This window comes from Mytilus edulis, chromosome 2 (genome assembly GCF_963676685.1).
Source record: "Mytilus edulis chromosome 2, xbMytEdul2.2, whole genome shotgun sequence".
Lineage (NCBI taxonomy): Eukaryota > Metazoa > Mollusca > Bivalvia > Mytilida > Mytilidae > Mytilus > Mytilus edulis.
Window position 1 is genome coordinate 4,055,729 of NC_092345.1, and position 19,901 is coordinate 4,075,629.

The 19,901-nt window shown below is 32.2% G+C and overlaps 1 protein-coding gene across 1 annotated transcript in view; it reads left to right on the top strand.

Moving 5' to 3' along the window:
- The window catches only part of LOC139510092 (uncharacterized), an 84,050-nt gene that overhangs the window by 48,266 nt on the left and 15,883 nt on the right, over positions 1–19,901 (top strand). Inside the window, exons 28-40 of the mRNA XM_071296341.1 lie at positions 2,433–2,567; positions 3,106–3,295; positions 4,071–4,214; positions 4,459–4,587; positions 6,677–6,840; positions 7,192–7,337; positions 7,932–8,092; positions 8,383–8,529; positions 8,992–9,111; positions 10,150–10,305; positions 14,142–14,359; positions 15,790–15,894; positions 16,669–16,839. Of these exons, the coding sequence (XP_071152442.1) occupies positions 2,433–2,567; positions 3,106–3,295; positions 4,071–4,214; positions 4,459–4,587; positions 6,677–6,840; positions 7,192–7,337; positions 7,932–8,092; positions 8,383–8,529; positions 8,992–9,111; positions 10,150–10,305; positions 14,142–14,359; positions 15,790–15,894; positions 16,669–16,839 (1,986 nt within the window). The remainder of the gene's footprint in view (positions 1–2,432; positions 2,568–3,105; positions 3,296–4,070; positions 4,215–4,458; positions 4,588–6,676; positions 6,841–7,191; positions 7,338–7,931; positions 8,093–8,382; positions 8,530–8,991; positions 9,112–10,149; positions 10,306–14,141; positions 14,360–15,789; positions 15,895–16,668; positions 16,840–19,901) is intronic.

Genomic DNA, 19,901 nt, shown 5'->3' on the forward strand with positions numbered 1-19,901 from the left:
TTAACTTTAAATTTAAGTTTACTTTTTTGTGATTAAGTTTGTTTTTAGAAGTTATTAGTAAGTCATCTCAGTTTCGAATTTATGATCCGATATTTCTGTCTAATTTATGTACAGTGTCCAAATCTCATTTCACGTTTCAGTGACTTGAATTTTTTTAGACATGATATTTTTTTTTTCCAACTAAATTTGTTATATTGAATCATATTGCAAGGTATACATATCTGGCAGACAGGGTTCACTCTTTTTTACTTTTTTGTGCCCCATTTGTTATGCCCAATTTATGAGCATTATGTTTTCTGGTCTGTTCGTCCGTTCATTTGTCAGTTCGTTTGTCAGTCCGTTCGTTCGTCCCTCTGTCCCACTTCATTTTAAAGTTTTTGGTTGAGTCAGTTTTTGATGAAGTTGACGTCCAATCAACTTAAAACTTAGTAAACATGTGTAACGGATCACATCAAATAAGGCAATAAGTCGAGTATGCCGTTTAATTTACATAAGTAACTTTATTCATCAAAACATATAATTTTGGCTTCATATACTGTTAGTATCGTAACAACCGATTCTGTACAAAAAAAAATAAATACAAATACACATTAAATACATCGTAAGTAAAAATATAAATTAAAACACTCAAAACATAATACTAAACAAACAATACGATTCACTTCCTTTCACTCTTAATAAATAACTTGTTAAATTAAAAAGTAAATTAAAATAGATATTATACAAATATAGCCTTTGTATGAGGTCGATACAAGGATATATTGACCTGAAAGAAGTATATTGACTGAGGACGAAGTCCGAGGTCGATATACTTCTTTGGGTCGATATATCCTGTATTGACCTCATACAAAGGCTATATTTGTTATATTACTAATTTCTGACCATATTTGTACAAAAATGTATCAAAATCGTCATTTTAGGTTTGTTGGAATTTTAAAGATAAGACATTGTCTCCTTGACAATAACAACATATTAGATGTTATTTCATTTACTTTTTTTTTGGACATCTTATGTATTTGAATATTTTTTGCGTCAAATAATCGATCACAGATATCATGTGTTTCAAAACGTTAAACAATATCCTAAAATTCATTACATGACGTCACAAAGTATATTGGTTTTTAGATATTCTAAAAATAACCGTGCAATATGCTTTTTGCAGGTCAATATGCGTTTTGCTATCCGCCGTTTTCTCTCTACCTTCGAAAATATAGTTTAACATGTGACTATCCCTAAACGAATCAAATTTGTTAAAATATACGAATTAATAATATTAATTTATAAATACTTCTACAATTCTTAATATTTCTTCTTTAAATAGATATTGTTCTTAAAAGGGTACATTAATATCTCTAACTGATTATGATCTCTCTATAAAATACTGATGTGTCTCCGAATAATTATTAACTTGCAATGAATAAAAACTAGACAACGAAACGTACGTCAAAAGGGAAACATCATAAAACTTAAAAAACGGGAATTATTACAATGTATATGAGCGCAACGTTACATACGCGCAAATACTCAAAAATAGTAATTAAAAGTATGATAAATAAAATAAATAAATTCAGTAATAATAAATAGAAAAAACCCAACAATTTGGAATTACATTTCAAATCTAACAACATGTTTCCTATGATATGATCTTTTTAATTTTAATGCTAAATTAGATATTTTATCCCATTTTCATGGTCCATTGAACATAGAAAATTATAGTGCGGATGGGTTAACCATGTACTTCGGACACATTCTTGTTTGTGATTTGGTTTGTTTTTAGAAGTTATTTGTAAGTCATCTCAGTTTAATTTATAAATGATTGTAAAATGTACATGATTGTCTTTTTAGAGTTATTGAGGTTTTAAAAAAAAAAAAAAGAGGTGGTGGGGTTTCACATGTTGCGCCATATCTCAAAAAACAGTTTATGGTTATTGCTTAAAACTTTACACACTTCTTAGTTATATTAATTTAAAGATCTGTATACTTTTCGATGATGATTCAAAACTTTATTTTTAGAGTTATTGACTTTTTTGTAAAAAAAAGGAGGGGGGGGGGTCCACATGTCGCACCATATCTCAGAAACTATTTATGATTATTTCTTAAAACTTTACACATCTTAGTTATATTTATCTAAAGATCTGTATACTTTTTGGTGATCATTCAAAATTTTATTTTAGAGTTATGGAGTTTTTTCTGAAACTATTTATGATTCTTGCATAAAACTTCACACACAAGACGACGGGTGTATCATGCACTTGTGGCGCAGCTGTTTATTATTGTATGAAATGATTAATTGTTAGGTGAACATATATCTGTCTGGCATGGCTTATCTTACCGTCACCCCAATATCATGGATCATAAATAATGCTAAGTTTCTGTTATACCTGTATTAGGTATATGTTAGTCTTCATCATACAATTGTCTTTATTATTTAGATACCAGGACAGCCTGACAGCATTAAGGTTGAAGGACAAACAGGACCAGGATCACAGGTCACAGATATTGTATATCCAGATGTCACACCTGAGCAAATAAATGTTCTGACCAAGCAATCAGGATTCTGCTCACAGGTAATTACATTGAGAATAACTAGACAAAAACTTGTCAAAATACAGCTAATTGGTTATAATTATTTAAACTGATTATTCCATCAAAGTTTTAATATAGATTTATTTATTGGCTCTGTTCGAACCAACATGAAATATGTATGCCAACAGTATGACAATTTGCTCAGGGTTACAATATCTCTTGTAGAGTTTCACAAAACATGAACAAATTTATTAGTAAGTAAAAAAGTACCTTTTCTTTCTTGTTTTCCATTATAAAAGATTTAATGTAAAATTTAAGATAAGAATTTGGGATTCTTGTAAAAATCTTCCAAAAAAATGATAAACAACACTTTATGAATTTGTTCCTCCAAAGCACTTTGATGAACTCACCTTAATCAGGAACACTTAAAGCTAAATATTTGAAAGTCAATGATGTATAATAACCGTAACAGATCAAGTTGATTTGTAAAATTTTAAGTTGGTTCCTTTGTTAATCTGTGTATAATACTGATGTTACTTCATCTTATATTGATTGTAATGTGTATGTATTTATCAACAGGGAATACAATATGAATGTAAAGAGACTGCTCTCATTAATAATAATTCTCCAGCTGATGGGTTCTACACAACTTATGGAGGAGTCCAGTCGTCAAGTTTTGGTACTGGTTTCCAGTCTGATGTGACTGGATGTGCATGTGTTCTGACTGGAACCTGTCCACCTGGAACCAATTGTCATTGTGATGCTAAAGGTATAATGAATTAACATACAAAATTTGTTAAAGGTAATAATAGCTTTTAATTTGAATAAACATTGAAGAACAATGAATGTCTTAAGACAAATATTCAAATAAACCCTATTTCAAACATACAGGAAAGTCTGCTGCAGTAGACATACAAATCTAATGATTCATCATGCATCTCAGATGTGCAATATTTGTTATGTTGATTGTAGATAAGAATATATGTAGGTATGACATATGTCATTATATATTATCATTTGTCATTAGATATTGACATAGTCATATGATATTGACATAGTCATATGATATTGTCATAGTCATATGATGTTGACATAGTCATATGATATTGACATAGTCATATGATATTGACAAAGTCATATAATATTGACATAGTCATATGATATTGACATAGCCATATGACTTTACAGTGAAAGATTTTTAAGTTTGATGTGTATGAGTTTTGATTTTGCCATTTGATTTGGAACTTTCCGTTTTGAACTTTCTTATTGGATTTCATTATTGACTGTTGATGTATAATATTTATTATGCATTGATTATTATAATAAGGAGATTTGGTATGATGACAAATGACATATTTATCTTCCAAAGTTGAAATGACAATAATAAAAGTAACCATGTAGCATGTATTAAATGCTGTTCTAATTAAGGATTGTCAAAATCTAGTTAGATGGTACCTATTTCCTTACATTTTAGAACCAATGTTCTCCTACGACTATGGAATATTAACAGATACAAATGTTATTCCTATTTCTTTATATTTCAGGACCAATGGTTGCATATGACTATGGAATAGTAACAGATACAAATGTTATGCCTATAATAAAGTTAAACCTTGGTGGTCAATCTACCCCTGGGGCAACAGCCACTGCAACTGTTGGTGATGTACGATGTGGTCCTACACCTTTTGGTAAGTTTATAGATGTATTTTCTGACTAAAATATTTGTTAATGGTCCAGATAATACAGTTTAGTTCAACAAAAAAATATTTTCCAAATATCTGTCTAGACACTTCCACATATCTTCCATTTCAGCTAAAGACAATAATCTAGGGTATCCTATTTGTTCATGTAATGTAATGTAATGAATATTTATGACACAGCCAGCCACTGTTTATAAACATTACATTTTTTAGAACTGCTTTTTTGTTTTAGACTTACCTAAAGATTGTGAGGAGGTTTACAAGAATGGTTTCCAAAAAAGTGGAGAGTTTATGATCTACCCAAGTACCGATACAAAACCTTACATTGTTTATTGTGATATGGAGATAGTTCCAGGACATGGTATGTTATGATCTATCCAACTACTCAATCTGCAACAATATAACCTGTCTTTCATGTAGACAAAGCTTGAAATACAATAGATGTATTTACATTGTATGCAAATTTTTCAGCCATTACATAAATCACACAATTTCCTGTAAACTTTGACAACATAATTAAAAAGTTATTTTTGTTTTGAATTCGGAAGGTTATTCAGAGCAGATCTGAGGTCATTTGGTGACAAAATTCAGCTTAATACCAAAATTGTAAAAAAATTATACAGGTATCTCTTAAATTAATCAAAGGGGTATTTTTTAGTGGAAGAAGACGTCAAGTCTTCTGAAGACTTAAGGGGCCGACCATTGGCTTTGAGTCTCCGTATGTCGCATTCATTTCGTGTATTACAATTTCAAAACAACTTAGATTCCTGACACCGATTTTTACACATGATTGGGCATCTGAATCATTTAATTTGTAAATTATGATTGTAAAACAATCACTATCGTAAATATGACCCTTTTATTTATGTAAATTATTAGATTTCATCTCATCCACATGAACGTAATTTGTTTACTTGTAACAGGATGTTTTAACTGTAGATATTTGTATTACGCATGCGTGAATTTGGTATCGGTACAACTCGCCCTGTTTACAAGTTCGCCCTTGAAGTTACGAATTTGCAATCCTGCAGACAAGAAGATTTTATTTTTATATAAATAAAAAGGATATATAAAGTGTTATCTTTATTCATGGGTTTCCTTTGTCATGTGAATTAGATGCCCTTCGTAACATACATGTGAACCTCCCGTTTAGGAGAAAAAACTCCCGTGTATGAAATTTTTCAGACGCCATATTTGATCATTTCTTACTACTGTACGGGTGTAATTGACACCTGTGTTAAATTTTACCTGAACATCAAAGAAGATGTATAATTATATGGCTTCACTTGACAGCTTGGGTGTCAAACATACTGGTAATCAACGATGTTTACCTCCGTCTAACTGCCGTTGTGTTATCAAAACGATGTGTATTGGGAATATTGAAATACTTTTTTGTTACTTCCCTTTGTTTTATCCTGTTTTCAGTTATTTTGCTTTTAAAAATGTAAATGGTAAAAAGACTATAAATGATTTATATTTTAATCAAATAATCATAAAAGGATGTTGATTAAATGAATTTAAATGATTTTGGACAAATAAAAAAATTAAAATTTATAAATTATTTTATTAATTTAGACCTCCTTTCAAGGATTAAATTGAAGTTTATATATTAAATTTGTTTATAACTGGGTAGAAGTCAACATACAATATGTGCAATTAGGCTAATAGTCTAGCTTCTGCTAGCTTCATGTATAATTTTTCTACCGATTTAATATATAACTAGAATTATGCAAACAGACTTAAGGAAAAGGCATGTAAGTCATGTAAGTTCATACAAATATGACACTTTTTCTAGACAATCCAGATCTTGCAAAATACATCGCTAAAAATTGTAACCTTTAATTTTGTTGTTGTGCAGTAAAAACCCATATGGGAACTTTCAAAAGATGGCAGGTATGTAACAAGTCTTACTATTTTTATGCTCCATTTATGGGCAATATGTTTTCTAGTCTGTCCGTCCGTCCTGCTTCTGGTTATAAAGTTTATGGTCGAGCTAGTTTTTGATGAAGTTGAAATCCAATCAACTTGAAACTTAGTACACATGTGTTCCTCTTGATATGATCTTCTTAATTACTGCCAAATTAAAGATTTTACCTAATTTTCATAGTCAACTGAACATAGAAAATGATTGTACGGATGGGAAATCCATGTACTTATGACCTTTTCTTGTTTGAAGAAAAAAAATACATTTTAACGATAATGGAACAAAGCAGCCTGGGTAAGTGGGGCTGCTTTTATGGTAATTCAAGTTACCTTTTATTCACCTTCTTCCACTTCAGAGCTATCAGCTCTTTGATTAATGAATTTTTTTCTAATTGCTATAAACAAGCCGAACGTACTACCCATGAAAATGTTCCAATCTTTAATACCCTAAGCTTAAAATAGAGTTTCTATAAAATGCATGTTAAAATACTAAATTTAGATTTACATCTTCTGATATTTGTTTATAGGAGTAACAGTGGTAGGCCATGACCATGAGGACCCAACAGTAACTGAGGGAACAGTCACAGAAACTGTTACCTATAATAATGCATCCAGTCAACAAGTGGATGGTCTTACTGATGTGTCACAATACTGCTATCAACCAATTAAATATGACTGTTATAATACACATGTAAGTCAATAGTCTCTCTACCGATGTTTCACAAAATTACTATCAGCCAATCAAATATGACTGTTTATAATACACATGTTAGTCAATAGTTTTCCTTGATGTGTCACAGTATTTCTACCAGCCTATCAAATGTGACTGTTATAGTACACACATAACTCAATCTCTCTACTAAAGTCTTACAATACTGCTATCAGCCAATCAACTATGACTGTTATAATACACATGTAAGTCAATAGTTATCATTGACTTGTCACAATAATGCAAACAGCCAATCAAATATGCCTAACACATAAAATTTTGACCTACCGTATATTCAAAGATCTGTTTTTATGTACCAGTTTTTAATTGAAGTTTATTGGATATGGGAAATTTTACTGGACTGGCACTGGTGGTCAAAGTAAATACTACCTAGGGACTGGAAGTAGTGGGTGCTCCTGTAGTGGAGGGATAGACAAACTGTGTGGAGGAGACCAAACAAGAAGTGTCTTAGAAACGAGGTAATATAAATTTAGAATATGTCCCTGTTATAGGGATAACTTGACCTGCTTTCTTCAAAATATCAAATTACAACCAGTATCTATTGGTATAGTAAGGATTCGATACTCACATATATACTTATAAAGTAAGAACATTATTAGATATTTTTTTTCTCTGTTTTCTGTTTTGGTTACTGGGATTTAAACAGGCATATTTATTAACCCTTACATGATAAAATGTTTGAATCCCTTCACAAGTAGATAAAACTGTGTTAACCTATGTAAATACATGAAACAGTGATATAGCATTTAATAGTATGACGTCCATCATTGTCCATTATCACTGAACTAGTATATATATTTGTTTAGGGGCCAGCTGAAGGACGCCTCCGAGTGACCTTCCACTGTTGTCTGTTAATATATGGTCGGGTTGTTGTCTCTTTGACACATTCCCCATTTCCATTCTCAATTTTATTTTTATTTAGTTAACTTTTCCCTGGCTATTAGGAAATAATAAACTTCGCCCTGGTTATTTGAGAAAACGTAAATTTTCCCACTTTGGATATTTGAAAATTATAGTTAGTTTTGACCTAGTTGTTGTTGTTTTTTCATTAGAAAATGTAGCTGTGATGCTGGCGAGTTACAATGGAGAAGTGATGCTGGTGTATTTACCAATAACTTACCTGTAGTTAGTATGACTTTCCTAGACAGTGGCAGAGTTAATGCTACGGGCAAGATTACTCTTGGGAAGCTTTTCTGCAGTCAAGTGGAGTTTGGTAAGTTATTTGTAGTGAGATTGATGTTAACTGATTCCTTACTTGATTGATAACCAAGTTTAGACAATGATACACACAGCAGCCTTGTTTTTAGGCTGTTTAGGTTAAAGGAATATTCATTCTTCTTTTATTTAAATTCTAAGAATTTGGTCTGTTTCTGGTATTTATTCCCAATATATTAAAAAAAAACCTATTAAAGTCATATACCAGGTAACTTATTTCACTATATAAATAGATAATGCTTCGAACCAAAAAATGATCTAAATTTTAATTATTATATTTTTTCACAGACTTGAATGAATGTGATACAGGATTTAATGATTGTCATGAACATGCAACGTGTACCAACAAAGATGGAACATTTGAATGTAATTGTAAACCTGGCTATCAAGGAAAGAAAGTATCTGGTGTATACGCAAATGGCAGAAACTGTTATGGTGAGTATTGAGAACTTTTTGTGTTAAAATATATAACAAGCAACAGGTATCAACAAAGACAAAATCAATGTAAAGGTAAATAGGGCTTTCAAGACAAAAACACTGCCTACTCTATGGACTTTTGCATTATATAAAAACCTTCCTCTGCTGTCAAGAAAGCCACTAGCTGTTAATGCAAAAAGAAACATCTGGCGTATAGGCTATTTATTGGCAGTAACTATTATAGGGAGTTCTCACGGCTTTAATAGCAAAAACTGTTACAGTACATTGTTTATAGATATACATCAAATACATTAAAATGACTGAGTTAGCCTTTGAGAGTTCAAGTGTATATTTTACAGGGCTTAAGAGAAAAAAAGACAACATGAATTACACATTCATTAAGTTTTTGTACCCTATGAGGAATATGAAAATTAGTTTCAGATTGTTATTTCTATTAAATGCTTTATTTATTCCCATTAGATGATAATGAATGTGCTCTGGGTTGGTGTCCACACTCAGCAGAATGTGAGAACATTCCTGGATCCTTCAAATGTAAATGTAAACCTGGATATACACAGGAGTTACCTGAGGAATGTGGAGGTAAGTCACAGGTGAATCAAATGTGTGGAGGTCAGACTTAGGCATATTGTAGGAGTTACCTGAGGAATGTGGAGGTAAGTCACAGGTGAATCAAAGGTGTGGAGGTCAGACTTAGGCATATTGTAGGAGTTACCTGAGGAATGTGGAGGTAAGTCACAGGTGAATCAAATGTGTGGAGGTCAGACTTAGGCATATTGTAGGAGTTACCTGAGGAATGTGGAGGTAAGTCACAGGTGAATCAAAGGTGTGGAGGTCAGACTTAGGCATATTGTAGGAGTTACCTGAGGAATGTGGAGGTAAGTCACAGGTGAATCAAAGGTGTGGAGGTCAGACTTAGGCATATTGTTTCCTACTATGACAGCACTGTCACCAATCATTCTATTTTTTTTTTATATTTTTGAAATTTTTAGATAGAACTGACCATATATTCTTGGAATTTGCTTAAAAAATTAATTTATTCCTTATATTCAAGAAATATATTGCAACATTTATTATCCGTATTATAGCTGTAGCCATTTTCTTTTACTATATATAACGGTATATATATATTTAACCATTTGACTGCAAAAATTTGCATTCTGATTTACAGAAGCGTCAAGATGACAAATGTATTTAAAATGACAAAAAAGGATTATAATTCACCATAAACACTGTTGCAATGTCAATTTTATAATGTTTAAAAAGCAAAAAAATTAAATACAAAGCAGTGTTAAATAAACTGAAATTTATCTGTTGAATTTTCAGAATATAAATAAATAGTAGTAATAAATATAATACATGTAGTTTATAACTCTATGTTTGTCAAGGAGTTGAAAATAAAATTGAGAATGGAAATGGGGAATGTGCCAAAGAGACAACAACCCGACCATAGAAAAGACAACAGCAGAAGGTCACTAACAGATCTTCATTGCAGCGAGAAATTCCCACACCTGGAGGCGTCCTTCATCTGGCCCCTAGAAAAATATATGTACTAGTTCAGTGATAATGAACGCCATACTAAACTCTCAATTGTACAAGACATTTGAAATTCCTTTATAGGCTATGAACAATGTAAAGCTGTTTGCAAGGATATAGATGAATGTGCTGATCCAAAGAAAAATAATTGTAGTGAGAATGCTGTGTGTACCAATCTACAGGGGTCATACAGTTGTCGCTGCAAGAGAGGGTATAGAGGAGATGGAGTTGAATGTATACGTAAGTTAACAACAGATTTTTGTTTTAAAAAAAAATGTTTTTATTAGAGATAAATTTTAATTTTAATTTTAATTTTCAGTAGTTTAGGAAAGCTAAACCATTTGTTCTTCCTTCAGACAAATATTACAAATTTTTTGTATAGAATAAGAATAAAGCATTCAAAACAATTTTATTTAAAAATTTCTCAAAACACATACCTGTCAACCTGTGACGATGAAAATGCAGGTCATGACCTGCATTGAAGAATCAAATCTCAGGTCATAATGCGTACGAACTTTTTCGAGCTGAATTTCAGTATTTATGGTATATTTTCTTATAATGTATATCAAAGATACCAGAACATCAATGCATGTTCACTTTGTTAAAGTCATTTTAAATCTTATAAAATGTTATTTCATTGCACTTTTATAGATTTTTATAAATTTGTGCAACTCAGTCTTATGTGCTTTACTTTTTGAGAAAAATTAATACAATCAGCAAACACTAGAATTTAATGTAATTCTTAAATGTTTGAGGCTATTCACTATGTAGCCTTTAACCTTAATAGTTTTTAATCAGCAAGGTCATAAGACTATGATAAAATATAGTAATACAGTTAAAGGAAGTATAAATGTAAAAAATAATTTTCAACTTTTAAATTTTAAAAATTGTATAAAGGTATAAAAATAATGAATAGATATTTTTCAATATGTATTTGAATTTTATGTTTTGAATGATTTAATCTTTTTCACTCATAAAACGTAAATATAAGGAATAATTTTGAATGGTGACAAATAAGGGGAAGTAACTCTAGTTCAGTTTGTAACCGATGGTGCAATTTATTTACGACCTAAAGCTAAGGTAATTGGTGTTAATTAACAGTGTGTTTAACACCAAAGCTGTCAAGTGAAGCCATGCACTTAATGGGTCACTTAATTTGACAGTTTACATAGCTAGATGAACTTCCTGTTCATGGAAGAATTACGAATTTGCCGGTATTTCAAAGGAATATTACTTATGAAATCAATCTCAAGGCTAAAAAATACGGGTGAAATCGGGTCATTTTCAGAATTCCCGGGTTATTTCAATGACCCGGCGTGTGTTCCGGGTGATCCCTCAGAATTGTGAAAATCTTGAGTCACACCCGCAGAATACGGGTTAGTTGACAGGTATACAAAACAGGAGATTTTAGTGATGGGGGGAATCTGTGTCTCTGTTAGTCTGGTCATCGTTCGGTCATACTTTTGTATTAAAAACTGCTCCTGAAACCTTGACAGACATTTGTAAAACTTTTATAGAATCTTACTGACACAATAACATAATACACTATTGCACCACATATTTTTTGAAAATTGTCGTTCCCCTCTTTGTATCTTTTTAGCTCACCTGGCCCGAAGGGCCAAGTGAGCTTTTCTCATCACTTGGCGTCCGGCGTCCGGCGTCCGGCGTCCGTCGTCGTCCGTCGTCGTCGTCCGTCGTCGTTAACTTTTACAAAAATCTTCTCCTCTGAAACTACTGGCCCAAATCAAACCAAACTTGGCCACAATCATCATTAGGGTATTTAGTTTAAAAAATGTGTGGCGTGACCCGGTCAACCAACCAAGATGGCCGCCACGGCTAAAAATAGAACATAGGGGTAAAATGCAGTTTTTGGCTTATAACTCAAAAACCAAAGCATTTAGAGCAAATCTGACATGGGGTAAATATGTTTATCAGGTCAAGATCTATCTGCCCTGAAATTTTCAGATGAATCGGTCAATAGGTTGTTGGGTTGCTGCCCCTGAATTGGTAATTTTGAGGAAATTTTGCTGTTTTTGGTTATTATCTTGAATATTATTATAGATAGAGATAAACTGTAAAAAGCAATAATGTTCAGCAAAGTAAGATCTACAAATAAGTCAACATGACCAAAATGGTCAGTTGACCCGTTTAGGAGTTATTGCCCTTTATAGTCAATTTTATACCATTTTTCGTTAATTAAAGTAATCTTTTACAAAAATCTTCTCCTCTGAAACTACTGGGCCAAATTAATCCAAACTTGGCCACAATCATCTTTGGGGTAGCTAGTTTAAAAAATGTGTGGCGTGACCTGGTCAACCAACCAAGATGGCCGCCACGGCTAAAAATAGAACAAAGGGGTAAAATGCAGTTTTTGGCTTATAACTCAAAAACCAAAGCATTTTGAGGAAATCTGACATGGGATAAAATTGTTTATCAGGTCAAGATCTATCTGCCCTGAAATTTTCAGATGAATCGGTCAATCGGTTGTTGGGTTGCTGCCCCTGAATTGGTAATTTTGAGGAAATTTTGGTGTTTTTGGTTATTATCTTGAATATTATTATAGATAGAGATAAACTGTAAACAGCAATAATGTTCAGCAAAGTAAGATCTACAAATAAGTCAACATGACCAAAATGGTCAGTTGACCCGTTTAGGAGTTATTGCCCTTTATAGTCAATTTTTAACCATTTTTCGTAAATTAAAGTAATCTTTTACAAAAATCTTCTCCTCTGAAACTACTGGGCCAAATTAATCCAAACTTGGCCACAATCATCTTTGGGGTATCTAGTTTAAAAAATGTGTGGCGTGACCTGGTCAACCAACCAAGATGGCCGCCACCGCTAAAAATAGAACATAGGGGTAAAATGCAGTTTTTGGCTTATAACTCAAAAACCAAAGCATTTTGAGGAAATCTGACATGGGATAAAAATGTTTATCAGGTCAAGATCTATCTGCCCTGAAATTTTCAGATGAATCGGTCAATCGGTTGTTGGGTTGCTGCCCCTGAATTGGTAATTTTGAGGAAATTTTGCTGTTTTTGGTTATTATCTTGAATATTATTATAGATAGAGATAAATTGTAAACAGCAATAATGTTCAGCAAAGTAAGATCTACAAATAAGTCAACATGACCAAAATGGTCAGTTGACCCCTTTAGGAGTTATTGCCCTTTATAGTCAATCTTTAACCATTTTTCATAAATCTAAGTAATCTTTTACAAAATCTCCACTGAAACTACTAGGCCACAATCATCTTTGGGGTATCTAGTTTGAAAAATGTGTCCGATGACCTGGCCATTCAACCAAGATGGCCGCCACGGCTAAAAATAGAACATAGGGGTAAAATGCAGTTTTTGGCTTATAACTATGAAACCAAAGCATCTAGAGCAAATCTGACAAGAAGTTAAATTGTTAATCAAGTCAATATCTATCTGCCCTGAATTTTTCAGATGAATTGGACAACTGGTTGTTGGGTTGCTGCCCTCCAATTGGTAATTTTTAAAGAAATTTTGCCGTTTTTGGTTATCTTGAATACTATTATAGATAGCAATAAACTGTAAACAGCAATAATGTTCAGCAAAGTAAGATCTACAAATAAGTCAACATGACCTAAATGGTCAATTGACCCCTTAAGGAGTTATTGTCCTTTATAGTCAATTTTTAACAATTTTCATTAATTTGGTAAATTTATGTAAATTTTTACCAAATATAGTTCTCTGTTACTAATGGGCAAAGTTCATTATAGATATAATTGTAAGAAGCAAAATCGTTCAGTAAAGTAAGAACTTCAAACACATCACCATCACCAAAATAGAATTTTGTCATGAATCCATTTGTGTCCTTTGTTTAATATGCACATAGACCAAGGTGAGCGACACAGGCTCTTTAGAGCCTCTAGTTTTTCTTTTCTACCCATTTTCATTTGTGGGCAAATAACAAATCTATAATAAAATATTAGTAATACAAGGTCAATAAAAATTAATTTTAGTCATGAATTGTATTCTATAGGTTGAAAATGATATTAGATTCAGGTTAGAGCCTCTAATGTTAGCTATTGATATTTATATTTTTCTTTCAGCTGTTGGTCTTTGTACATGTTTTGGTGACCCACATTGCATATCATACGATTCTAAGTTCCTCCATTACCAAGGAGACTGTCAGTACGTGATGAGTCAGGACGGGTGTAATGGAACCGATCAAACCTTTAAAGTACTAACGAAACATTGGAACAAAAACATAGTTGGTTTAACAGATGCAACATGGGTAGAAAAGGTCATATTCACATTCCCTGGTCATGTAAGTATTACGATTCTTTTGGACCATATTTTTACATTCAGAAAATGTTTTAAATATTGAAATGAGTCTAATCTTAAGTATTTGTTAAGATAAAAAAGATTAATGAATTTATTTAAAATTGTCAAACAAAAAAATGCTTACCAAACAAATACACACTTAGAGATCACCTTATAGGCTGAAACTAGTCCAATAGATCATCTTATAGGCTGAAACTAGTCGGTTCAGAGATCACCTTATAGGCTGAAACTAGTCGGTTCCAAGAGATCACCTTATAGGCTGAAACTAGTTGGTTCAGATTACCTTATAGACTGAAACTTGTCGGGTCCAAGAGATCACCTTATAGGCTGAAACTAGTCGGCAAATACACACTTAGAGATCACCTTATAGGCTGAAACTAGTCAGTTCCAGGGGATCACCTTATAGGCAAAAAACTAGTCAGCAAAAACACACTTAGAGATCACCTTATAGGCTGAAACTAGTCAGTTCCAAGAGATCACCTTATAGGCTGAAACTAGTCAGCAAATACACACTTAGAGATCACCTTATAGGCTGAAACTAGTCAGTTCCAAGAGATCACCTTATAGGCAAAAAACTAGTCAGCAAAAACACACTTAGAGATCACCTTATAGGCTGAAACTAGTCAGTTCCAAGAGATCACCTTATAGGCAAAAAACTTGTCAGCAAAAACACACTTAGAGATCACCTTATAGGCTGAAACTAGTCAGTTCCAAGAGATCACCTTATAGGCTGAAACTAGTCAGCAAAAACACACTTAGAGATCACCTTATAGGCTGAAACTAGTCAGTTCCAAGAGATCACCATATAGGCTGAAACTAGTCAGCAAATACACACTTAGAGATTACCTTATAGACTGAAACTAGTCGGTTCCAAGAGATCACCTTATAGGCTGAAACTAGTCAGTTCCAAGAGATCACCTTATAGGCTGAAACTAGTCAGTTCCAAGAGATCACCTTATAGGCTGAAACTAGTCAGCAAATACACACTTAGAGATCACCTTATAGGCTGAAACTAGTCGGTTACAATAAAAAAACTAACAGACAATGTTGACTAAGACAAATTGAAGATGTATTGTATATGACTGTAAAAAAAAAGTTTGAAATTTACCAAAGTCCCACAACAGAAGTGGTACCATGCTCTAGACAACTAAGAGTAATATATCTAAGAATGTCAGAGTAAAAATAAAGAATGATATTTTGTTTCTCTAAACATTTGTCTTTAATTAGTATTTAATGTTTTTATAAGTTGTAGAGTTAATAAACATGATAAACAACACATTTGTTTCTCTAAACATTTGTCTTTAATTAGTATTTAATGTTTTTATAGGTTGTAGAGTTAATAAACATGAAAAACAACACTTTTGTTTCTGTAAAAGTTTTTCCTTACTTTGTATTTTATGTTGTTTTTTTTAGGTTGTTGAGTTAGGCCAGGATCATGAGCTGAAGGTTGATGGACTAAAAAGATCTATACCTGTCAAAACAGATAAAATGTTAGCGCAGAGAAGAGGAAAATGGATTGTAATTAAATATTATTTATATTTTCATTATAGTTTTATACATACTAATCCAATTACTCACAAGAACCATTATAGTGACATTCAGTTTTGTATATTTTTCTGTAAATTACCAATGTTCCAATGCTTATGTTAATATGTCTCAGTAAGAACCATTTGTTGAGTGACATCATTTATATCAATTGTCTTGGATCAATCATATTATTTGTAAATAACAACTTGAGATTTCTGGGGAAGGGTTAATGGTAGTATACATGATACAAGTTTCTTTAGGTATGTTCTTCTGGTATTGTTATAGCACAAAATCAAATAAGGCCTAAACAGAGCAACAACAAAAAATAAGATCAAATGCCATGTATTTAGAGATTAGCATGCAAACAAGACATAATCAATGAAAAACAAAAGCTCACTGGTTTTAAAAGGGACGTAAACCTAACAATGTGTGTATCAAACAATAATTTAAGTGCTCTATAAATCTTATGACTTGTTGTTTCATTAATCTTTATTTTATTTATAGTAGATGTTATTGTTGAATATATTATTGTCTGTACTAGGGTCACTCCTATATTGTACTCTTTTTAATAAAACATTGAATTGAATTGAAATGAAATGAAATAAATCTAAATCTTGATGTTGTGTTACCAAATTTGAAAGAGATGACTTAGCATCTAGCAAAATGTTATTTATTTCTGAAATGTTTTCTTATTAAATGAAGATGAAGTCACTGCTTCACATATGTACATTTCAATGCAGACAATGAAACCTATATTTTTAACAGGAAGTAAGAACTACAATTGGTGTCAACGTCAACTGGGATGGATTTGAAAAAGTAGAAGTAAAAGTTCCACCAAATTATCAAGATAAGATGTGTGGTCTGTGTGGTAATTATAACAGTAACCCTGGAGATGATTGGACACTTGGTCCGGCTTGTGCTGGTCAAGGAACAATAGTAGGTTATTTACAAACAAAATAATATAAGTACAATTGTTAATTCTATTTCTTGTCAAACGAAGGTATAATTTTTAAAGGCAGTGCTTTAAGGCCTGACTTTCAAGTCATGAGGTTAATCTTTTCATACGCAATCTATGCAGGGGGTCTTTTGGCCAGAAAAAGATCCGGAAATGTTCGAATTTCTCCTCTTCTTTTTATGGTATGATATGGTTTTTGTTTCTTTCATTTACATTGGGGACTAAAGAAACGATCAGTGTGTATTGTTCGTTTTATAGAACTTGTTATTAATGTGTATTTTGCATTATAAGCAGTCAACCTGACTACAAACTATCATTATTTGTATTCCGTGTGGAAAGAGGTCGGGTCAATTTCGAGTGTTATCTGAGATCTAAAGATTTTTTAATTAGTTCAGACGTTGATATAACAATGAAAAGTCGACTGAACATGATTAATATTGCATCTTCTATAATTCAAAGCGGAATTCAGTTTATAAACGAGAAACCGTAAAGCGTTTTCAATTTCGGTATTAGTTATGTATGTTGTCTACGTATTATCCTGGTTCCCGGTACTACGTTCCGGGTATTAGCTATTTGATATATCTGATGTGTAACATTACGATCAGGTACCAGCCAATCTACGTGTGTATGTGTACATGATTTCCCGCCAAAATGACCGACTTACAGCTATGGAAAAATAGTCCATAAATGTTCCGTATAATGATATGCAAATTCATAATTAATCGTAACTTTTTTTTATCTTTATATAATAAATATAACAAAATGGATTCCACAAAATTGAAAATAGCATTATTTTACGAGGATTTCTAATATTTTTTTCACTTCCGGGCGCAGTAATACGTATGTTTTGAAGGAGCTCGAAGAAATTGACAAAGTGAATTGAGAAGGAAACGGATAGATATACGTCCTTGCTATCAGGTAAAACAATTTAAATGTACAGAAAAAACACATTTACTTCACACAAATAGTACAGGCTTAAGCATTTTTTTTGTCTTATACACGACTGTAGTCTAGTGTTTAAACGATGGCGGTGACCTACAAGGTACGGGTCATACTGGGTCAAGTCTAAATATGTAAACATATCCACGTGCTATTAGGTAGAAAGCATCGTAATGCAATATCTGCAATTATTTCCTCCTTTATACATCGTTTAACCAGATATATTTCTCTTTCAAATACACTTAAACACGGGTTGTATGTACGGATCTTTTCTAGTGTTTTCTTGTCCTTTAATATTAAAGTTCATTTGTTGATGTTTAAATATTTTTGAACGACTGAACACAGGAGTGAATGAATGCAACAATGATATATACTGAAGACTTGGGCTGTACAATGATAGTGTACATATATCATACTGATAATTATTCTAGCAGTAATTATGTTAATTTAGGATGTAATGACAGGAATTCATGAGCTATGCCTCAGGCTTTCTGAAAAAATATCAATGACAATGTAAACAGGAACAAAACATTGACACGAATGATGCTCTCTTCTATGTTATAGTTATTTAGGTATGTGTGTTGCACAAGTTTCAAAAAAACTTAAGTTATAAAACTTTTTTTCAGGGCACAAACCCACTTTAAAGAGACTTGTCTACTGCCATACCAATCCTATTTTCATGCACCATTTGCAAGCAAGAGACTGAATGGTTTGCAAAATTAAAAATCTGGACGGTGTCCAATTAAACCAAAAGAACTAAACTGGATGAATATTGTAGGAGAAATCTAGAGGAAAGTTTTGATTTGTGAAATTGGTTTTCCTGAAAAGTCATTCATCCTAGCCTGCAGAAAGGAACTAATAACTGTCCACCACCAACTGACGAGCTAATGTTGAGCTTCACATATGGAATTACTCAAATACCATCAATGTCTATGTTTTCAGCACAGATTTCACAAGTTATGACAGCTGTGGTTTTTTTTTTATACCTGTTAAAGAGTTGTATACTAAATTTTATTTTTTTTATCAATAAATATATCTTGTGTCATTTAAGAACTTGTATTTTTTGCCAAAAGATGCATACTAGTGAATGAAAGTGGTGCAGTTCATTTTGCTTTGGTATATAGAATTGAATTACAATTGTTCATGTTATTGGAATGCATATAAAAATAAGGAGATGTGGTACAATGTATATACATGATATTTAGTGAGTTTATCAAGCAAAAGTGAATAAGAAATAGGTATAAGCAGTTACAGGTACTACTGTACAATCTCAAACAATGAGAAAAACTCATACCGTAAAGAGAATTTCATATTTACAAGTATGTTTTGTTTTTGCGTTGAATAATTTTCTTCTATTGTTTTAATTGCAAATATGGGAAGTGGTTAAAATGCTAATGAGACAGCTGTTATGGCCACAGAGCCTTAATTGAAAACTTCTTTTTCATTCATACCGGTAGATTTTGCCTGGAGTTAGAAACATATCTGCCAACTTTTCAAAATGCACATGGGGGTTTTACGTGAAAGATGGTTCATATAGTCATACAAAACCTTCAAGGGGGCCTTCAAATGGAAGCAGGACAAGTCGCCCCACTGGCTAATCGCCCACTTTTAAAAAAACCGCCACAAACTGATTTATCAAATCGCCCCACATGTGAAATTGGTTAAATCATGTTAAATATTACTCCTGCCAACCCGCCCTACTTATAAAAAAACGGTAATATTTAGATTAATATATATATATATAATTAAAAATAAAAACTCGCACCACTTTAATGAAAACTAATCTACACAGAATACAAACAAACCGAAAATTTATTTAATTACTATTATTGATATACTGAAATTATAATTCTAAAAAAAAAATGTATTGTTGAAGAATAAGTAAGTTTTGAAGCTTAGTTATTTGCATAACAATTGAAAAGAAACCTGTTAATTGTATCATAATGCAATATAAGGAATTTAACTTATATTCAACGGGATAACATCTTTTTCCATAAGTGGGGAGGGTGGCAAGACCTTTTCAGCTTTTGGTCTTCGGTGCTGTGCGGCTTTGTGCCTTTTTCACTTTCGATCTTTTATATCTGGGCGTTATGTATTCGGGTTT